Here is a 20,567-nt window from a genome sequence, read left to right on the forward strand (position 1 = left end):
GGTGTTTATGGCCGGTTTGTTTTGGTGGTGGGAAGAACATTGTTCTGATTTATGGGATGTGCTTTTCCCAATATTCCCACAGAACCAAGTGACCGACACCAACCGGAAGCTGCAGAATGAAGGGAAAGAAGTAAGTGATGGTTCCAGTCCTGGAATTCCAGTCTGGACTGGGATGGGAGGGACAGTTCCCTGTCCAGCCTGGCCCTGTATCCTTGTGTTCCTTTTCCACATCCCCAGGATTTCAGGATTTCTCCTGGAATCTGAGCCCTGAGAAATCCCTGTTAGCTTTGGGATGAGAGAATTCCCACCTTGTATCCTTGTTTTCCTCCTGTCCCCATCCCCAGGATTTCTCTTGGAGCCTGAGCACTGAGAAATCCATATTAGTTTTGGGATGTGGGAATTCCCTGCCCAACCTGTCCCTGTATCCTCGTTTTCCCCTTTTTCCACATCCCAGGATTTCTCTTGGAGCCTGAACACAGAAATCCATTTTAGCTTGGGATGAGGAAAATTCCCTGCCCAGCCTGTCCCTGTATCCTTCTTTTCCCTTTTCCACATCCCAGGATTTCTCTTGGAGTCTGAGCCCTGAAAAATCCCTGTTAGCTTTGGGATGTGAAAGATCCCACCTTGTATCCTCATTTTCCCCCTTTTCCACATTCCAGAATTTTCTCCTGGAACCTGAACACTGAGAAATCCATTTTAGCTTTGGGATGAGAGAATTCCCTGCCCCACCTGTCCCTGTATCCTTGTTTTCCCCTTGTCCCCATCCCAGGATTTCTCTTGGAGCCTGAGCACTGAGAAATCCATTTTAGCTTGGGATGTGACAATTCCCTCCTTGTATCCTCATTTTCCCCTTTTTCCACATCCCAGATTTTTCTCCTGGAACCTGAACACTGAGAAATCCATTTTAGCTTTGGGATGAGGAAAATTCCCTGCCCAACCTGACCTTGTATTCTTATTTTCCCCTTTTCCACATCTCAGGATTTTCTCCTGGAACCTGAACACTGAGAAATCCCCGTTAGCTTTGGGATGTGACAATTCCCACCTTGTATCCTCGTTTTTCCCTTTTCCACATCCCAGGATTTCTCTTGGAGCCTGAGTCTGAGAAATCCATTTTAGCTTTGGAATGTGAGAATTCCCACCTTGTATCCTCGTTTTCCCCTTTTTCCATATCCCAGGATTTCTCCTGGAGCCTGAACACTGAGAAATCCAATTTAGTTTTGGGATGTTGGAATTCCCTCTCCAGCCTGTCCCTGTATCCTTCTTTTCCTCTTGTCCCCATCCCAGGATTTCTCCTGGAGCCTGAGCCCTAAATAATCCCTGTTAGCTTTGGCATGTGACAATTCCCAACTTGTATCCTCGTTTTCCCTTTTCCACATCCCAGGATTTCTCCTGGAGCCTGAGCCCTGAGAAATCCATTTTAGCTTGGAATGACAAAAATTCCCTGTCCAGCCTGTCCCTGTATCCTTCTTTTCCTCTTTTTCCACATCCCAGGATTTCTCCTGGAATCTGAGCCCTGAGAAATCCCTGTTAGCTTTGGGATGAGGAAAATTCCCTGTCCAGCCTATCCCCGTATCCTCGTTTTTCCCTTTCCCACATCCCAGGATTTCTCCTGAAGCCTCATCCCCGATAAATCCCCGTTACCTTTGGGATGAGGAGAATCCCCCAGGAGCAAGCAGCCACGTCCTGCCTTTGAGAATCAGAAAACTTGGGAAGAAATGCCTGGAAGGAGAAAGTAGAAATAATATTTCGGAATCCGCAGGATGCTCTCCGATGCCTTCGGTTTCGCTGCTCCCCCCGTGAAAATCCAGGGAATTTTGGGGAAGCTCCCCTTGCTGTTTTTATCACAGCAGGGTTTGGGCTCGTATCCTGCACTTGGGATGGACACAGCAGGGATTTGTGCTGCTCCTGAGGGAGCTTTTTCCCATTTTCCCAGCTGATCCTGGCCATGGAGGAGCTGAGGCAGTGCCGGCTGCAGCAGAGGAACATCTCGGCCACCGTGGACAAACTCAGCCTGTGCCTCCCTGGTGAGGAACCCCACAATTCCCAATTTTTATTTTATTTTATTTTATTTTATTTTATTTTATTTTATTTTATTTTATTTTATTTTTATTTTATTTTTATTTTAATTTTATTTTCCTTTGGGGCGTTTCCTTTTTGGAAAGTGTTTGGATTTTGGAGCTGTTTGGATTGCCAGCCGTGTGCTCCTGACTCCAAGCTGTGTTTTCCTTCTTTTCCCAGTGCTGGAGATGTACAGCAAGCTGCGGGAGCAGATGAAATCCAAGAGGTAAATTTGGGATGGGCTGAGCTGCGGTTTTTAGGGGAAGAATCCAAGGAAATGTTTGGTGCTGGATAAATATAAGGAGTTCAAAACGAGCCTTACCAGGTTAAAATTCCTGGATTTTGGCTGCTTTTCAGTGGGAATGCAAATGCCAGGATTTTTCAGTGATGTTCATTTGGTTTTTTTTATGATCACAGAGATGGGCAGGGATGGGCAGGGATGGGCAGGGATGGACAGGGATGGACAGGGATGGAGAGGGAGGGACAGGGATGGACAGGGATGGGCAGGGATGGACAGGGATGGGCAGGGACGGACAGGGATGGGCAGGGACGGACAGGGAGGGACAGGGATGGACAGGGATGGACAGGGACGGACAGGATGGACAGGGACGGACAGGATGGACAGGGATGGGCAGGGATGGGCAGGGATGGGCAGGGATGGACAGGGATGGAGAGGGAGGGACAGGGATGGACAGGACGGACAGGGATGGACAGGATGGACAGGGATGGGCAGGGACGGACAGGGAGGGACAGGGACGGACAGGGATGGGCAGGGATGGACAGGGACGGGCAGGGACGGGCAGGGATGGGCAGGGATGGACAGGGATGGACAGGGATGGGCAGGGATGGACAGGGATGGGCAGGGAGGGACAGGGATGGGCAGGGATGGGCAGGGAGGGACAGGGATGGGCAGGGATGGACAGGGATGGGCAGGGAGGGACAGGGATGGGCAGGGATGGGCAGGGATGGACAGGGATGGACAGGGATGGGCAGGGAGGGACAGGGATGGACAGGGATGGACAGGGATGGACAGGGATGGGCACTGCTGGACACTGCTGGACACTGCTGGACACTGCTGGCTACGAGCCAGCAGCGTGTCCTGGTGGCCAGGAGCTTTCCTGGCTCAGGATCAGGAATGTTCCTGGATGTGGCTCAGGAACGCTGTGGCCAGCAGGAACAGGGGGGTCGTTGTTCCCCTGTACCTGGCACAGGTGAGGCCACACCTGCCTGCCTGTGCCCAGCTCTTGGAGACACCTGGGCGTGTCCAGAGGAGGGGATTGGAGCACAAATCCTGTCGGGAATGTTTGTTATCCTGGAGGAAAGGGACTCAGGAGAGACCTTGTCCCTCCTACAGATCCCTGGAAATTGGTTCTTGTCACTTGGGCTTGGTCTCTTTGTCCAGTATTATTTATTAATTAATATATAAATAATGTGTTATAAATATAAATATAAGTATATTACAAATATATTATAAATATATTGTAAATATAATGTTAAATAGATACAATATAATAAAATTTAAAATAAATAAAATAGAAAATAATTATTAATTAATAAATATTAACTAAGTGATATTTTATAAATAATCTAAAACAAATATATAATATAAATTAAATATAATTCAGAAGAATAATTAATAAATATAAACTAATTTATATATTGTAAATAATATGAAACAAATATAAAATTGTATAAAAGAAAGATAAGATATAATATACAATAGATATAATACAACATAAATATAATAGAAAATAATTATTAACTAATATTAATTGATTAAAAATAAGTAGATTATAAGTAATATATAATAAATATAAAATAATATAAAGCAATTATGAATATAATATGTAATAAATACAATATAAATAAGATAATATAACATTAATATTAATTAATATTAAAATATAGTATAAATAATATAAATTAGAGATGAAGTAAGATAAAATTAATATGATATAAATATATAACAAATATAATATGAAATGTAGCATAAAATAATTACTAAATAATTAATATTAATTAATTAATGAGGCTGGTCTGAATCTCTTCTCTCTTTACTCAGAGCCAGGATTTAAAAATAAAGCCCACGAAGGAAATGAATTTTGTGGTGTTTGAGCTTGGTTGTTCATTAAATCTTATCAAAACTACCAAAAGTTCAGCAGCACTAATGAGAAGTGAGTAAAATGGGGAGAGCTCCGGGCAGCTGCAAAGTTTATTAAACTCAACAGTCCAGTGCAGAAACAGCCCTGACGTTATTTGGACTCTTAACCTGATTTCCAGGTTCCCGTGACTCTCAGTGCAGCACTGAGTGCCCAGCCAGGATCTGAACCGTGGGCAAGGAGGAGGAAAGGGAAAACCACCCCGCGTCCTCCCGAGCCACCCAAATTCCTCGTCCCAAAGCTGTCCCTGCATGGTGAAAACCCCGAATTCCAAACCCTTCACCGTGTGAGATCACACACTTCTGCACGCCCGTGGTTTGAACTGTTTCACTCCCGTTTGGGTGCGTTCTCCAAGGCCTCGGGGCAAGAGCTGTGTTCCCAAGAACAGAAAGTTCAAAAAAATCCAGGTTTTTGGGGTCCGACAGCGCTGACGGAACCCGAGGACACAGCCTGAAGATGCATCCCGGGAATTATGGGCTGGGTATCAGGAGGAATAATAAAACATTGGAATGTTCTACCCGGAGAGGTGGTGGAGTCACCATCCCTGGATGTGTTTTAAAACAAAACAAAACAAAATAAACCAAACAGAAAGGACCCCCACGGTCAGGTTGAGACGTTAGAAGTTGGGTTGGGCTCGATCCTGGAGGTCTCTCCCAACCCAAAATCCTGTGATTGTCCCTCTGTCGCAGGCACTACCCAGCCCTGAAGACCCTGGAGCACCTGGAGCACACCTTCCTGCCCCAGGTGAGCCACTACCGCTTCTGCAAGGTGATGGTGGACAACATCCCGCGGCTGCGCCAGGAGATCCAGGAGCTCTCCATGTCCGACCTCAAGGACTTCCTGGAGAGCATCCGCAAGCACTCGGACAGGATCGGAGAGACCGCCATGAAGCAGGTGGGCGTGGGGTTGGGTTTCTTGGGAATCGCCCGCTCTCGGGAGGGGCTGCAGGTTCCTTCGGTCCGGGGAATTCTGGTTTTCCAAGCCAAGGCAGCGGTTGAGTTTGGGATTCTGTCAGTGGGTGAGGAATGGTTGTTCCTTCCTGGGTTGTTCCTTGAGTTTTGGGAGGAGCTGGAGGTTCCTTCGATCCGTGGAATTCCTCTTCCGAGCCAAGGCAGTGACTGAGTTTGGGATTCTATTACTGGGTGAGGAATGGTTGTTCTTTCCCAGGTTGTTCCTTCCCTGGTTTTTCCTTGAGTTTTGGGAGGAGCTGCAGGTTCCTTCGGTCCGGGGAATTCTGGTTTTCCATGTCAAGGCAGCGGTTGAGTTTGGGATTCTGTCAGTGGGTGAGGAATGGTTGTTCCTGCCCTGGTTGTTCCTGGAAATTTGGGAGGAGCTGCAGGTTCCTTCGATCTGTGGAATTCTGTTTTTCCAAGCCAAGGCAGTGACTGAGTTTGGAATTCTGTTCTGTCAATGTTCCAACCATTCCTCAGTGGTTGTTCCTTCCCTGGCTGTTCCTGGGAATTTTGGGAAGAGTTGGAAGTTCCTTTGATCTGTGGAATTCTGTTTTTCCAAGGCAAGGCAGGGATTGAATTTGGGATTCTGTTAGTGGGTGAGGAATGGTTGTTCCTGCCCTGGTTGCTCCTGGATTTTTATCCTGAATTTTAGACCCCCGAGAAGTGAGGATCCATTGTTGTGGTTGGCTTCTCCCAGCTGGAGTTTTCCTTGCTTTTTGGGCAGTCTGGGAGATGCAGTTGGGGTCTAACTCCCCAGAATTCCATATTCCACTCTTCCCTCCCACGGGAATTTGTGCTGCTGGGAGACCTGGAGACATTGGGTTGATTCCCCAGCTTTGGGATAAAAAAGCAAGATTTTGTGCACTGCAATTCCATGAATTTTGCGTCCTAAACCGATTTTAAATCCTGGCTTGTGCCTCCTGAGAAGGTTGAGATGAACAGAACATCCCTGGGTGTGCCTTAAACCAGAATTGCCTTTCCCACTCCCCCTGAATATTTGGATTTGATCTCGTCCCAGCCGGGGAGCGGAGCTTGGGGATGCTCTGAAGTTGCTCTTCCAGGAGGGTTTTGCAGTTTTTGCCGGAATTCAGAATTTCCAGGAATTCAGTGAGATCCTTGCCCGGGTGCTGATGGATCCCTGGGAATGCTGAGTGATGGGAAGGAACTTGGCTGGAATTCTCCAGGAGCTGCTGGGATTCTGCTGCTGTGTTTTTGGGCAGAGACAAATCCATTTTGGTGTCTTACAAGCCCCAACCTTTCTCTGAAGCAGCCAGACTTGGGAAGTTTATTAATTAATTGAACTCCCTGAATTTCAGTGCCTTTTGATCTTCCCAGCTCCTTTCTTTCTTTTTTTTTTTTTTTTTTTTTTTTTTTTTTTTTTTTTTTTTTTGGAAATCATCCTTCCCTCATGGAATGGGGCTGAGTGGCACATGAGAGTTCAGGAAGTTTTTTTTATTCAGATTAAACTTCCTGAAGGTGCAGAAACCCTCTCCCCAATCCAGATGTGCCTCCAGCTGTGCATGGGGGTGATGTCCGGGTGGGCTCCAGGTGCTGGATTTACCTGAGGCAGCAATTTCTGGAGCAGAATTCCATATAAAAAATTCTCCTTTATTTCCTTGTGGAGGCAGAGCTTTGGGAAGATCCTTCCTTGGTCCCCGTGGCTGGGAAGGAGCTGGAATTTAATTTTTTTTGGTGTCCATTTAATGCAGGGAACACTTGATGTAATTATTTTTTTTTTTTTCTTTTTTAATCCCCTGAAGGATAGTTCTCAGTTTTAGGGACATCACAGGGTTGGAGGTGTTGTCTGGAATTTTCCAGTTCCGTGTTCAGGATTCTGGGAGAGGATTCCAATCTCCTGGCTCTTTGCTGAGGGATGTGGATGTGCAGCCACATCTGTGGATTTTAGGTGAAAAATCGGCAGAAATTTCCATCTTTTCAGCACTTTTAAAGATTCTTCTGGTTGGAGAAACTTCTGCTCCTTTGTTTCCATCCCTTCCCAATCCACAGGGCTACTCTTCCCATCCCTCCTGCTCCTGTGGCTCTGTTCCTTCTCCATCTCCCATTCTGAGGGAATCCTGTGGTTTCTCCTGCTGTTTTCCTTACCAATTCCAGCCCTTCCTCCTCCTCCTCTTCCTCCTCCTCTTTCTCTTCTTCCTCCTCGTCCTCCTCCTCCCAGTATTCCCAGCTGTTGGCTGCTCCTGCCCTGCCCAAATTCAGGGATTTGGGGCACAGGGTGGGAGCAGCGTGGGATGAGGGGCACTGAAATTCCCTGGAAATGATGGGGGGAAGTTGTTTCTTCATCCTGTGCAGGGACAGAGCTGGGGAGCAGCTTGGTTTTCATGGGATGATGGAATGGTTTGGGTTGGAAGGGACCTTAAAGTTCATCCCATCCCACCCCATCCATGGGCAGGGACAATTCCCACTGTCCCAGGTGGATCCAGCCTGGCCTTGGACACTGCCAGGGATCCAGGGGCAGCCACAGCAAATCTGGGAATTGCAGCCCAGGCAGGAATTCCTTCCCAAGATCCCAGCCCAATGTCCCCTTTCCCAGTGGAAGCCATTCCCTGTGTCCTGTCCCTCCATGCCTTGTCCCCAATTCCAGCTCTCTTGGAATCCCTTTAATTATCTGCAATTTTCCTCTGGACAATACAGGGAATTTTGCATCTTCCAGCTTCTCCAAATCCCAATTTCCTGCTGTTTTCTGGGAGCGATGTGCAGACTTGAGGAGGGTTTGTGGGAGCAGGGTCATCCCTTGGGGAGGGAGCTCCGTGTGCCTCTTCCCCTGGAAAATCCAATTTGGAGCGATCCTGGAACTGGAGCAGGGTGCAGGGAGGGGAAGGAGGAGCAGCTGGAGCTTTGTGGGGGGGGTCACTCTGGGCAGGGTGTCCCTCCCAGTATGACCAGTAGGGTGTCTGGGATGGCTGGGTGCTTCCCCTGGGCGTGCTGGCCGGGACGTGGATCCGAGCTCTGCGGGAAGCGGCGGAGCTGGCAGGAATCCCGGCAGGAATTGGCAGCTCCCCGCGTTCGGTTTAAATTAGGATCATATAAATTCCTTTAAAATTGTTTGAGGGAGGCCTGGCTACAACGGGAGAGGAAATGGGGTTTTTGTAACACGACAGACACGGGGCTGAACGTTTCATCGTTTCATTTTGTGATAATCACCGGGATCCGGGCAGCGGCTCCCAGCCCCTCCCGCGATGGACTCCGGCAGGAATTCCCAGCTGTCCCAGCAAATCCCACCAAAGAGCTCTCCCTGCTTTCCTTCCCTGCTGGGTTTTATCCCAATCTGAGTTTTATTACCGAAATTCCGGGGGAATTCGCCGCCGTTCCAGATCTCGTTGTTAATCAATTAACGAGGCCTGGAGCGGATGGAAGGAGCCGCGCGCTCTTGAACTCCGCTTGGACTTTGGCCCTGTGAACCTGCCTGGGTGTTTGGGTTTTCCTGGGGTTGTTTTTAACAGGGCTCTGAGCTCCAGGCCTGAATTACATCCCATTAACACGTGCTGATATCCTGGCCGGTCTTTATTATCCCATTCCAGGCTGGAATGTGCTGGGAATGCGGAGGAGGCCACTGGGGATGGAGCTGCTGCGAGTCAGGGGCCAAAAAACAACCCAGCCAAAATCCAGCCATGGATTCAGCGTGTGGGGACGGCCAAAAAACTGTCAGAGCTGCCTTGGCAGAGGGGCTGGAAAAGATGGAATTAGTGATGGGAATCACTGGGATGGAGCGGCAGAGCTGGGCTTGGATAGGCAGGGATCTGGGTTTGGACAGGATGGTCCAGGAGAATTTGGGACAGGATGGTCCAGGTTTAATTGGGATGGGTTGATCCAATGGGAATTGGGACAGGTTGATCCAGGATGAATTGGGACAGGTTGATCCAGTGGGAATTGGGACAAGTTGATCCAGGTTTAATTTGGATAGGTTGATCCAATGGGAATTGGGATAGGTTGATCCAGTGGGAATTGGGACAGGTTGATCCAGGATGAATTGGGACAGGTTGATCCAGTGGGAATTGGGACAGGTTGATCCAGGTTTAATTGGGACAGGTTGATCCAGAAGGAGGAGTTGGAGCAGCTGGTCAAACACCGTGGGAATGTTCGTGTGGGAATGAAGGATTTGGGGAACACAACGGGAAACCTGGAAGTCTGAGCTCAGGATGTTAAATCTGACATTCAAATGGGAAAAAAACAAAAAAAGAAGGGACTTAGAAGGGAAAATTAAGAGAGTCTGCTGAGAAAGGGCAGAAATATGGGAAAATGAATAAGGGAGAAATGGAATGTTGGGATTGGAAGGGAATTTTGAGGTGACCAGGTCAGGGACAGCTCCCACTGTCCCAGGTGGATCCAGCCTGGCCTGGGACATTCCCAGGGATCCAGGGGCAGCCACAGCTGCTCTGGATAACAAAAGCTCAGGTGGATCCCGAGGTGCTGCTGGGATTTTGGTGGGAACGCAGCCCTGGAGAGGAGGATTCTCCTCAGAGCATGGATGAGCAGCAGCTCCATGGAAATGTGTGAAATCTGGGGTGCAGATCCAGGTTTGGATCCCTTCCCTTGCCTCCCACGCCAGGTCAGAGATCACAGAGAGCCCCAGAAAAACGCAGAAATAAAATTCCAAAAGAAAATAATTCCTGGATGCATGGAGCTGCTGCTGTTCAATGGCTTTTCCTTCCCCACTCTGGAAACTTCCAGCAGCTCAGGATGAAAACTCAGCTGGGCTTGGGGAGAGACAAATCTTGTGGATGAGCAGTGAAGTACAGATTTATTTGTTCTTTATCCCAATTATTTGGTCTGGAGCTGCCAGCTGCTCACTGGCATTCCCTGGAAATGCCAGCATGGCTCCAAAGCCAGGCTCGGAGCTCCCGGCTGTGTCCTGCAGGATTTTAGGGATGTCTGGATTTCCACTGAGCCCTGATTTCCCTGGGTTTATAATTAGTGTATAACGAGGATGGAAGCTCCCTTGGGTGGTTTGCTCTGTGCTCCTGGTGGCTCTTCCAAGTGGAACTGGTTTTAAAGTGGATTTTTCCCAGGAGTCCGTGTGGAATCCTGAGAGTCTCTCGGCTGTTTCTTGAATTTTAAACTCATTTTTGATAACGTTGCTTCATTCATAAAATGTGCCAGCACGGCGTTTTCCTAAAGATTAAACAAAAATTGGCATTTTAAAAAAAAATCTGGCTCATGTTCAAGGTGCCCTTACTCCTGCTCTGCACAGCATCCATGGAAAAACCAGGATGAACTCCAGCACCTGGAGCTTTTTTCCTTGGCAGACTCCAGGTGCAGTTCCAAGGCTGGATCCCAGGATTTTGCCGCAGCCACTCCTGTCCTGCCCCGCAGTGCTGGCTCTGCTTTTCCATCAGCTCCATCCCGGGGATCTTCCCTGGGATTGCTCCAGAGGGATGGTGGCATGGTGGGGTTACGAGGGGTTATTGGAGGGGTTTGGGATTTCTGGGAATCTTGTGGAGCACAGGGGGTGGAAATCAGGGAGCTTCAGGATGGGGGGAGCTCAGGAGCAGGTGAGGGGGTGGAATCCATGGAGAGGGGATGAGGAAGGGAATGGGGGATGATGAGGAGGGAAGAGGGATGACGAAGGAAATGGGGGATGAGAAGGGAATGTGGGTTGGGAAGGGAATGGGAATGAGGGATGGGGAGGGAATGAGGGATTGGAAGGAAATGGGAGATGAGGAAGGAACTGAGGGATGATGAGGAGGGAAATGAGGGATGAGGAGGAAGGAAATGGGGGATGAGGAGGGAATGTAGGATGGGAAGGGCAGCAGAGCCCTCGGGCTGGGAAGGGTTCCCCGGACAAACTCCCTGTCAGGAGCTGCTGCTCTGGTCCCATCCCAATTCCCATTTCCAGCAGGAACATCGCCCCCACCCTGGGCAGAGATCCCATTCCTGGACACCTGAGGCAGCTCCAGAAGCTGCTCCATCCATCCATCCATCCATCCATCATCCATCCATCCATCATCCATCATCCATCCATCCATCATCCATCCATCATCCATCCATCCATCCATCATCCATCCATCCATTATCCATCCATCATCCATCCATCAATCATCCATCCATCCATCCACCATCCATCATCCATCCATCCATCCATTCATCCATCCATCATCCATCCATCATCCATCCATCCATCCATCATCCATCATCCATCCATCCATCCATCATCCATCCATCATCCATCCATCATCCATCCATCATCCATCATCCATCCATCCATCATCCATCCATCCATCCATCATCCATCCATCCATCATCCATCCATCCATCATCCATCCATCATCCATCCATCATCCATCCATCATCCATCCATCCATCATCCATCCATCATCCATCCATCCATCCATCATCCATCCATCCATCATCCATCCATCATCCATCATCCATCCATCCATCCATCCATCCATCCATCCATCATCCATCCATCCATCCATCATCCATCCATTCATCATCCATCCATCCATCATCCATCCATCCTCCATCCATCCTCCATCCATCCTCCATCCATCATCCATCCATCCATCATCCATCCATCCATCCATCCATCCATCCATCCTCCATCCATCCATCCTCCATCCATCCATCCTCCATCCATCCATCCATCCATCATCCATCCATCATCCATCCATCCATCATCCATCCATCCATCCATCCATCCATCATCCATCCATCATCCATCCATCCATCATCCATCCATCATCCATCCATCCATCATCCATCCATCATCCATCCATCCATCCATCATCCATCCATCCATCATCCATCCATCATCCATCATCCATCCATCCATCCATCCATCCATCCATCCATCATCCATCCATCCATCCATCCATCATCCATCCATTCATCATCCATCCATCCATCATCCATCCATCCTCCATCCATCCTCCATCCATCCTCCATCCATCCTCCATCCATCATCCATCCATCCATCCATCCATCCATCCATCCATCCATCCATCCTCCATCCATCCATCCTCCATCCATCCATCCTCCATCCATCCATCCATCCATCATCCATCCATCATCCATCCATCCATCATCCATCCATCCATCCATCCATCCATCATCCATCCATCATCCATCCATCCATCATCCATCCTCCATCCATCCATCCTCCATCCATCCATCCATCCATCATCCATCCATCATCCATCCATCCATCATCCATCCATCCATCCATCCATCCATCATCCATCCATCATCCATCCATCCATCATCCATCCATCATCCATCCATCCATCCATCATCCATCCTCCATCATCCATCCATCCATCATCCCTCCCTCCATCCATCATCTATCCATCCATCCCTCCATCCATCCATCCATCCATTCATCCATCCATCCTCCATCCATCATCCATCCCCTTGGAGGTGGCTGTGCCCAGGCTGTGGAACACGATGCCCTTGGAGCAGATTCCTGGCAGTGCCAGGGATCACTGGGATGCTGCAGGAGGTGATTCCAGCACTATTGGGAAATCCTGGCCCTGCCTGGGCTCTGTTTAAACACAACCACATTTCCCCCTCTTCCCGAGCCATGGGAAGCCAGCTCTTCCCAGCACTCCAGGGGACACAGGGACATTTCCCAATCTCCAGACACTGCCTGGTGGCCTTTTGATGGCCTGGAGCAGCGTTCCAAAAATGCACTTTGGGTCATGTTCCCAATTATCCTGCTCATCATCCCTGACATTTCTGGGCTCTGGGATGGTTTGGGCTCAGCTGGATCCCGGGCAGGGAATGTCCCCGTGCTGGGTTCCCTGTTTTCCAGAGGTCATGGAGCCTTGGCTGGGATTTGTCCCCGTGCCAAAGCTTGAGCCTCGGGAAGCTCCTGCTCAGCAGGGGCTGGGATTTATCCTGCCCTGGCACTTCCAGGGGCACCCTGGGAGCTGAACTTCCCACTGCTTCCAGCTCTCGTTCCAGGGGTTTGCTTTAACAAATCAAAATAAGGCTGGTTATTAAAAACTGGGAGTTTTCCAGGCTTGGATGCAACAGGAAAGGTCGCTCTGGTGGCTGGGAGGATTTCTGCAGCAGGGTGGGGATAACGGGATGGTGGTTTCTGCTCCTGGGCAGGTTTGGGAAGCAGGAATTTGATTTTCCAGTCGAATTTAGGAACGAGACCTTCTTAATCTTGGCTCCTGCTGCTCGTCTGCTTGGGATATTAAAGTCTTAGGAGAGAGGAAATGCATCCTTGGGGCTGGAGAGATGGGAAGGGACCTGGGCAGCCACGGGCTGGGCTCGCAGGATTTTGGGAAGAGGCTCCCACAAGCCATGGGATGGAGAAATGATGGATCAGTGTCACTGCAGTGCCTTGGTTTAGCTGCTCCCAGGATTTAGGAGGTGCTCACAGCCATCCCCTTCCCCCTGGCAAGGAGGGGAGCTGGATGAACAGCAGGAATTCTGCCCTCAGCATCCTCTGTTTTAACCTCTTGGAGAACCTCCTCGAGGGAAAAACAGGGAGGAGATTTTTGTGTTTTGCTCCGGATGAAAACCTCCGCCGGCTCTGGATGCTCCTGCTATTTTTTCATGAAGCCTTGTCCCCAAAATGTGTTATTTTGAGAGTGTTCAGCTGCCCTCTCTGGGCGGGGGATCCATGGCTTCCCACTGCTGTTTGATCTGGAAAATTCTTGGGACAAAACCTCCCCAAGTGTCTGCCCCAAGCCGGAGCCTCCGCTCCCGGCCCCGCGTCCCAAATCCGTCCAGTCCCCAGAAGTTCTCCAAGGTCATCAAGTCCAACCTTTGAAGTTTGGGACTTCTGGGTTTTCTTCGCTCCCTGGGCTCTGGAGATGAGCTGGGAGGAATCCCAGAGGCAGGAGGAGGTGACATTTTGTAGGGTTTGTCACCCTCTGCCACCCCCTGCTCGTGCTTTGGGATCCAAGTGGTACCAGGGATGGGATAACGGGATGGGATAACGGGATAATGGGATGATGGGGTGATGGGTTAATGGGATGATGGGATAATGGGATGGGAACTGCAGGAAAAAGGAGCAGGAGGAGATGGGAATGATCTGAGAACTGGGAAGGGCTTTTGGAGTGAGATGTCAGGCCCAGGAGCCTGAGGTTGAACGTGATCCCTCGGCACCGTGGATGGATGGGAGAAGCCGCCGGAGGCACCGGGAACATCTGGAAGTGCAGGGCACATCTGGGGAGGTGCCAGGGGCTTTGTGCAGATCTCAGCAGGTTCTGCTCCCTCCCACACCACAGAACTGCAGTGCAAATGTGCTCATTGTCATAAAAGAGATTTTTATTCCCCGTTCCCTGGCCTTCCAGGAAGGTTTCGCTGTTTATTTAACAGGAATTCTGTGCCTTTAAGTCTGAGCTGGAAATTTATACTCCATAGGAAGTTTATTAATAAATGGGCATCCCTCTCAGTTCCTTCTATGGGCTCAGAAATGAAAGTGCTAAATCATGGCCTGGTTTTATTTCAGCATCTGGGTGAGGAACGGCCGTGGGGCCGGAGGGATCCCAGCAGTGGATCCACGTTCCCTGGGAATGGCTGCACCACAACATCCAAAATTTAACTACAGGACAGTCATCTGCTGGCCAAGGTTCTTGCCCGGTTGCCTTTTAGGCCTTAAAAAAAAAAAAAAAAAAAAAAAGTCTTAAAATCCAGAGATGTTGGAAATAAATCCTTTATCTTAAATAAACGTCTAAATAAATCCTTTATCTTCCAGTCACGGAATGGTTCGGGTTGGGAGGGAGCCTTAAAGATCATCCAGAGCTCCTGCTGAGAGCAGGGATAAATTCAACATCCCAGGGTGCTCCAAACCAAATCCAGCCTGCCCTTGGACATCTTCCAACCCCTGGGATAGAACTAATAATTAACTAATTAATAATTAATTCATAATTGGGCGAGGAGGAAGTCCCAGCTGGAGGCAGGAGCGCTCCTTGCTTTGAGCCATCAGGAATTGCTGTTTCGGGTTTTTTTTTTTTTTTTTTTTGGCATTTTAACCTCCCTTTATTCAACCTGCACTGTGATTATTTTTGGGGGGGGGGGCACTTTTTGTGATTTTTTTTTTCCTGCTCTTGCTTCTCCTGGTTTTCATTTTGGGGCTGGGAATTTGCTCCCAGGAGCACCAGGACTCCATGGATGTGGGGTTGCTGACCCCACAATAATTCCCTGGGAATGGCTCCCATCAGGAATCTTCTGCCCAGGATGAGAAATCCCACAGCTCGTCGTGATGTGGCTGCTCTGAAACCTTTTAAATGGAATTTTCTTTATTTTTTTTTTTTTTCTTTGGGTTTTCCCAGATTTCTCCTCTTCGAAATTCCACGGGTGGTTTTGGTTCCTGCCCTGGGAACTCCAGAGAAATCCAAGGAGGTTTTGGGAGCATTCCTGGGGTCCCACACACCTGGAGTCAGGGAATGCTTTGGGTGGGAAGGGCCCTGAAATCCCATTCCCGTGCCAAGGACTGTGCCAGAGCCAGGTCAGGATCTCCAGGTCCTCACCTGGAGCTGCCAAACCTTTGGGAATGAGTCTCCAAAATCCCCATTTGGGAATATAATTCCAAATTTTGGAAATATAATTCCAAAATTCCCAATTTGGGAACGTGTCTCCAAAATCCCCTTTATGGGAATGTGTGTCCAAAATCCTCCTTTAGGAATTTCTCCAGAATTCCCTTTATGGGAATGTGTCTCCAAAATCCCTCCCCTTTATGGGAATGTGTGTCCAAAATCCTCCTTTAGGAATTTCTCCAGAATTCCCTTTATGGGAATGTGTCTCCAAAATCCCTCCCCATTTGGGAATATAATTCCAAAATTCCCTTTTGGGGATGTCTCCAAAATCCCCTTTTAGGAATTTCTCCAAAATCCCCTTTATGGGAATGTCATTCCAAAATCCTTTTTTGGGAATGTGTCTCCAAAATCCCCATTTTGGAAATATAATTCCAAAATCCCCATTGGGAATGTCAGTGCTATGGAATTCCCAGGGAGCTTTGTCCAGGTTTTTCCCTGGGCTGGGAATGATCCCCAGGGAATTCACCCCGGGGCTGCCAAGCGGATGGGAATGGAGGTTTGGTTTTTAGGGAATGGTGGTTTGGTTTTTAGGGAATGGAGGTTTGGTTTTTAGGGAATGGAGGTTTGGTTTTTAGGGAATGGTGGCTCCGTTTTCAGGGAATGGTGGCTCTGTTTTCAGGGAATGGTGGCTCTGTTTTCCGGGAATGGTGGCTCTGTTTTCAGGGAATGGTGGCTCTGTTTTCTGGGAATGGTGGCTCTGTTTTTAGGGAATGGTGGCTCTGTTTTCCGGGAATGGTGGCTCCGTTTTCCGGGAATGGTGGCTCCGTTTTCCGGGAATGGTGGCTCCGTTTTCAGGGAATGGTGGCTCTGTTTTCAGGCCAGGCTGGCTTCGTTCCCCTTTCCTGGTTCTTTGGAGCGGGACAGGGAGGGGATGGCTGGGACACCCCAGTGGGTTGGATTTGGGGTCTCCATCTCCTGTTTTGGTTCCTCAGGGAACCTGGGAAGAGCTGGGATCCAGCAGGGTGGGAAGGAGCTCCAGCAGCACCAGTATTTTTTTTATCATTTTATATATTTTTAAATAATTTTTATTATTTTACTGTATTTTATTTACTATTCCTGCTCCCGTATTTTTCAGGAATTTCATCCCTGATGGGGTTTTCATTTAAAACTTCTCCATTTTGGTGGTGACACCTGGACCAAGCTCAGCTGTGCCTCGAGCTGAGCCCAACCACGCCCAGCACTGTGTCCCCAGGTGCCACATCCACAGGGATTTTGAATCCCCCAGGGATGGGGATTCCTCCACTTCCTTGGCAGGGAAATGTGGGTGCTGATGTGTTCCCATTCCTGCTGTTCCAGACACATCTGGGTACCTCCGGACCTCTCAAGTCTTGGAAAAACCAGGAATTAAGGAAAAAAAAAACAACAAAAAAACCAAACATTCAAAAAAGGAGATGGGGTGGGTGGGAGCAGCCTGGTGGAATTGATCCCGCTGGACTGGAAGAATTTTCCCAATTCTCCACACTTGGAGAATTCCAAGTGCCTCAGACAGGCTTGGGGAGAGTTTAAGAAGCGTTTGTAGGGAAAAGCTAAAGCCAGATCTTGGGAAGAGGAAGAGGAAAAGCCGTGGGGCGAAGCTGGCTCGGGGTTTTTGTGGGGTGTGATGCTGGGATGGGCGGGATGTGGGAAGGTTTGGGGCAGGAACTGCTCCTGGGTGCCCAGCAGGAGCTGCCTGGAGCTGCTTCCAGCTCCTCCCTGCATCCAGGGAGCTGAGGGAGCTGTGCTTCCCTGTGAGGAAAAATTCCACTTCCAGCTGCTTCCTCACTGATCCCCACCTCCCTGTCCAGCTTTCCCTTTGTTTTCCCGTTAAAAACGAGCAGAGTTTTCCTCTTGGAGCATCCTCTGCTCCAGAGGTTTTTTTGTTTGTTTGTTTGGGTTTTTTTGTTTGTGTTTTTGTTTTTATTTTCCCATGGTTTCAGCTTCCCAGAGCAGTTGGGAAGCCCTGGGGAAGCTGTTCCTTCTTGGCACTGGGTGTCAGAGTTTCCAGGCAGGGGTGGAAACACTTCCCAGAGCAGCACCGAGTGTTTGGGATTTCCTGGGATTGTCGCTTTGTCCTCAGGATCCTGGAGGGGATTGAGCTCTGGATGTCTCAGTCGTGGCCTTCTCCTTCAGGAGAGCTTCTCCAAAGGCTGTGGGAAGTCCTGGATTGAGAAAAGGAAGGAGAATTCTGCAGAGGAGCAGATTTTACCCCTGAGCTGGCCTGGGGGATGGAAACTGGAACCTTCCATGGGAATCTTGGGAAGGAATTCCTGGGTGGGAGGGTGGGGAGGGGCTGGGCTGGAATTCCCAGATTTGCTGTGGCTGTCCCTGGATCCCTGGCAGTGCCCAAGGCCAGGTTGGATCCACCTGGGACAGTGGGAGGTGTCCCTGGGTGGGAATGGGATGGGATTTAAGGTCCTTTTCCCATCCAAACCATTCCAGGACTCTGGAGCCTCTCTGCTCTGGGAGAGCTGGGAATGTTCCCCTGGAGAAAGGAAAAAATTCCAGGGAATGCTCAGAGTCCCTAAAAGGCTCCAGGAGAGCTGGAGAGGGACTGGGGACAAGGCAGGGAGGGACAGGACACAGGGAATGGCTTCCACTGGGAAAGGGGACATTGGGCTGGGATCTTGGGAAGGAATTCCTGCCTGGGCTGCAATTCCCAGATTTGCTGTGGCTGCCCCTGGATCCCTGGGAATGTCCAAGGCCAGGCTGGATCCACGTGGGACAGTGGGAGCTGTCCCTGCCCATGGATGGGGTGGCTCTGGATGGGATTTAAGCTCCTTTCCCACCCAACCCATTCCATGATTCCATGATATTTATTGCTCTGATAACCTGTTCCTCCTCTTAGTTTTCCCTCTGGACCAACACTCCGTTCTCCACTGGCTGATACATCCATGAAGGTTCACATCTCCTGCATTCTTCCTCTCTCCAGTACTTTCCCCCCTATTTCCAACATAATCCAGATTAGTTTTTCCCTCTCTTTTTGTTCTGCTTTGCCTCTTCCCACCCTCCCTTGTTCCTTTCCATCCGTGTTCTGTTAAAACTTGGATTTTCCATCTCTGCCTCGTCGTCCCCACTGGCGGTTGCCGATGGGGAAGTTTGACATCCCGGGGTGAATTTTCCACCTCTGTGGTTTGGTTCCTTGGGTTCTGAGTGGAGGAACCCTCCCATCCATGGGTGAGTTCCTCTCCTGCAGCCAGGGCTGCTCCCTCTGCAGGGATTTGTGGCTGCTTCCAGGGAAAACGTGGCCAGGTCACCTCCCCGTGCACCCAGGGCTGACTGAATTTATTGGAGCTGTCTCCTCATCCCTCCCCTTCCACCTCACAGCGCGGAGAAGCAGAAAAAAAAAAAAATGGTTCTGGAATTTAGGCCCAGCCTAGACTGGGATCAGCCTGAGCTGTCCTGGTGTCTCCTCCCTGGGCTCTCCGGGGTTCCAGAGGTGCCATGGGAATGCTGTGGATGGGCTTGGGGTGTGGTGGGGTTTGCAGAGGCCCTCATGGCCCTGGGGCTGGCTCAGGGCTGGCATCACTGGAATCCCTGGGAATGTTCCTGCAGGGGAAGCCCTGCCCCTGATCCCAAGGGCAGATCCCAATCTCCAGGTGCTGCAGGGAGCTCTGAGGTGCTGCCTTTGGGTGGCTGGGACCGAGGGGAATGTTAATATTTCATATTTCAGTGAAATAGTTCAAATTCCAATGATTAATATTAAATTAACAATTAATGAATTCCTGTGAGAACCTTGCTAAGAGGAATTCCAAAATCTTGGCATGCTATGGGTTGGAAAGGACCTTCAAGGTCATCTCTGTGTGATAAAAATTCTACTGGGAGAACTGGAGATCTCTGTGATCAGAAATCCACTGGGAGAACTGGGAGAACTGGAGATCTCTGTGATCAGAAATCCACTGGGAGAACTGGCGATCTCTGTGTGATAAAAATTCCACTGGGAGAACTGGAGATCTCTTTGTGATCAGAAATCCACTGGGAGAACTGGAGATCTCTGTGATCAGAAATCCACTGGGAGAACTGGCGATCTCTGTGTGATAAAAATTCCACTGGGAGAACTGGAGATCTCTTTGTGATCAGAAATCCACTGGGAGAACTGGAGATCTCTGTGATCAGAAATCCACTGGGAGAACTGGAGATCTCTGTGTGATCAGAAATCCACTGGGAGAACTGGGAGAACTGGAGATCTCTTTGTGACTCAGAATATTTTCCTTTGGCCTCTGTGGCGGGTGGCACAAGTGGAACATGGAACTCTTAACGAGCTGATCTGCAGGGAAAGGGAATTTGGGATCAAAGGAATTTGCTGGGCATTAATTCCATTTATTTACAAGTTCAGCTGCTTTGTAAACGTCTCCTCGTCGGGTTGTTCCCGTTAACGGCGGCCGGGGCTGTTTTTAATAACATTTATTTGGAACAAAGCTGGCAGAAACCTTCTCTGCTTTCCTTCAGGGTTGGTGGCATTGCCTTCAAACTTCCCTGGCCTCAGAGGCCGAGTTTTAACCCCTTGGTAGCCGCGGGATCCGCTCCAAACACAGAATATCTGGGAGCACTTGGCACAGCCTGCAGGGAATCTGGTTTAGTTCTCCGAGCCCAATGTTTGACATGCAATCAAAAGGCTGCAAGTTCTGCTCAACTCTTATAAATTTCTTTTTGCAAGCGAGGCTGTTAAAGTCCACTTTTATCAGCCACCTGTGCCCTGTGCCTGGCTGTTGCACAAAGGGGCGTTGGGGACGTAAATGGGAATTTTTCACGTCCTTTTCCAGGGATTATTGAGGAATCTTTAGAGCCGTTGGTGCAGCTGCAGCTGGGAGGGTTTTTTGTGTTTGCAGCTACTGCACATCTCCTCTGGGAAAGGAGCTCGTGTGGGGCCAGGGATGCACACGTGGAGAGTTGGCTTGGGGAAAAAA

At 49.4% G+C, this 20,567-nt stretch overlaps 1 protein-coding gene across 1 annotated transcript in view; it reads left to right on the forward strand.

The window, feature by feature from the left end:
* Positions 1-20,567, forward strand: part of EXOC6B (exocyst complex component 6B) — a 247,905-nt gene that overhangs the window by 35,209 nt on the left and 192,129 nt on the right. The window contains 4 exon segments of the mRNA XM_062493221.1: positions 83-130; positions 1,934-2,024; positions 2,239-2,284; positions 4,907-5,111. Coding sequence (XP_062349205.1) covers positions 83-130; positions 1,934-2,024; positions 2,239-2,284; positions 4,907-5,111 — 390 coding nt within the window.

This window comes from Cinclus cinclus, chromosome 5 (genome assembly GCF_963662255.1).
Source record: "Cinclus cinclus chromosome 5, bCinCin1.1, whole genome shotgun sequence".
In the NCBI taxonomy this organism is placed as follows: domain Eukaryota; kingdom Metazoa; phylum Chordata; class Aves; order Passeriformes; family Cinclidae; genus Cinclus; species Cinclus cinclus.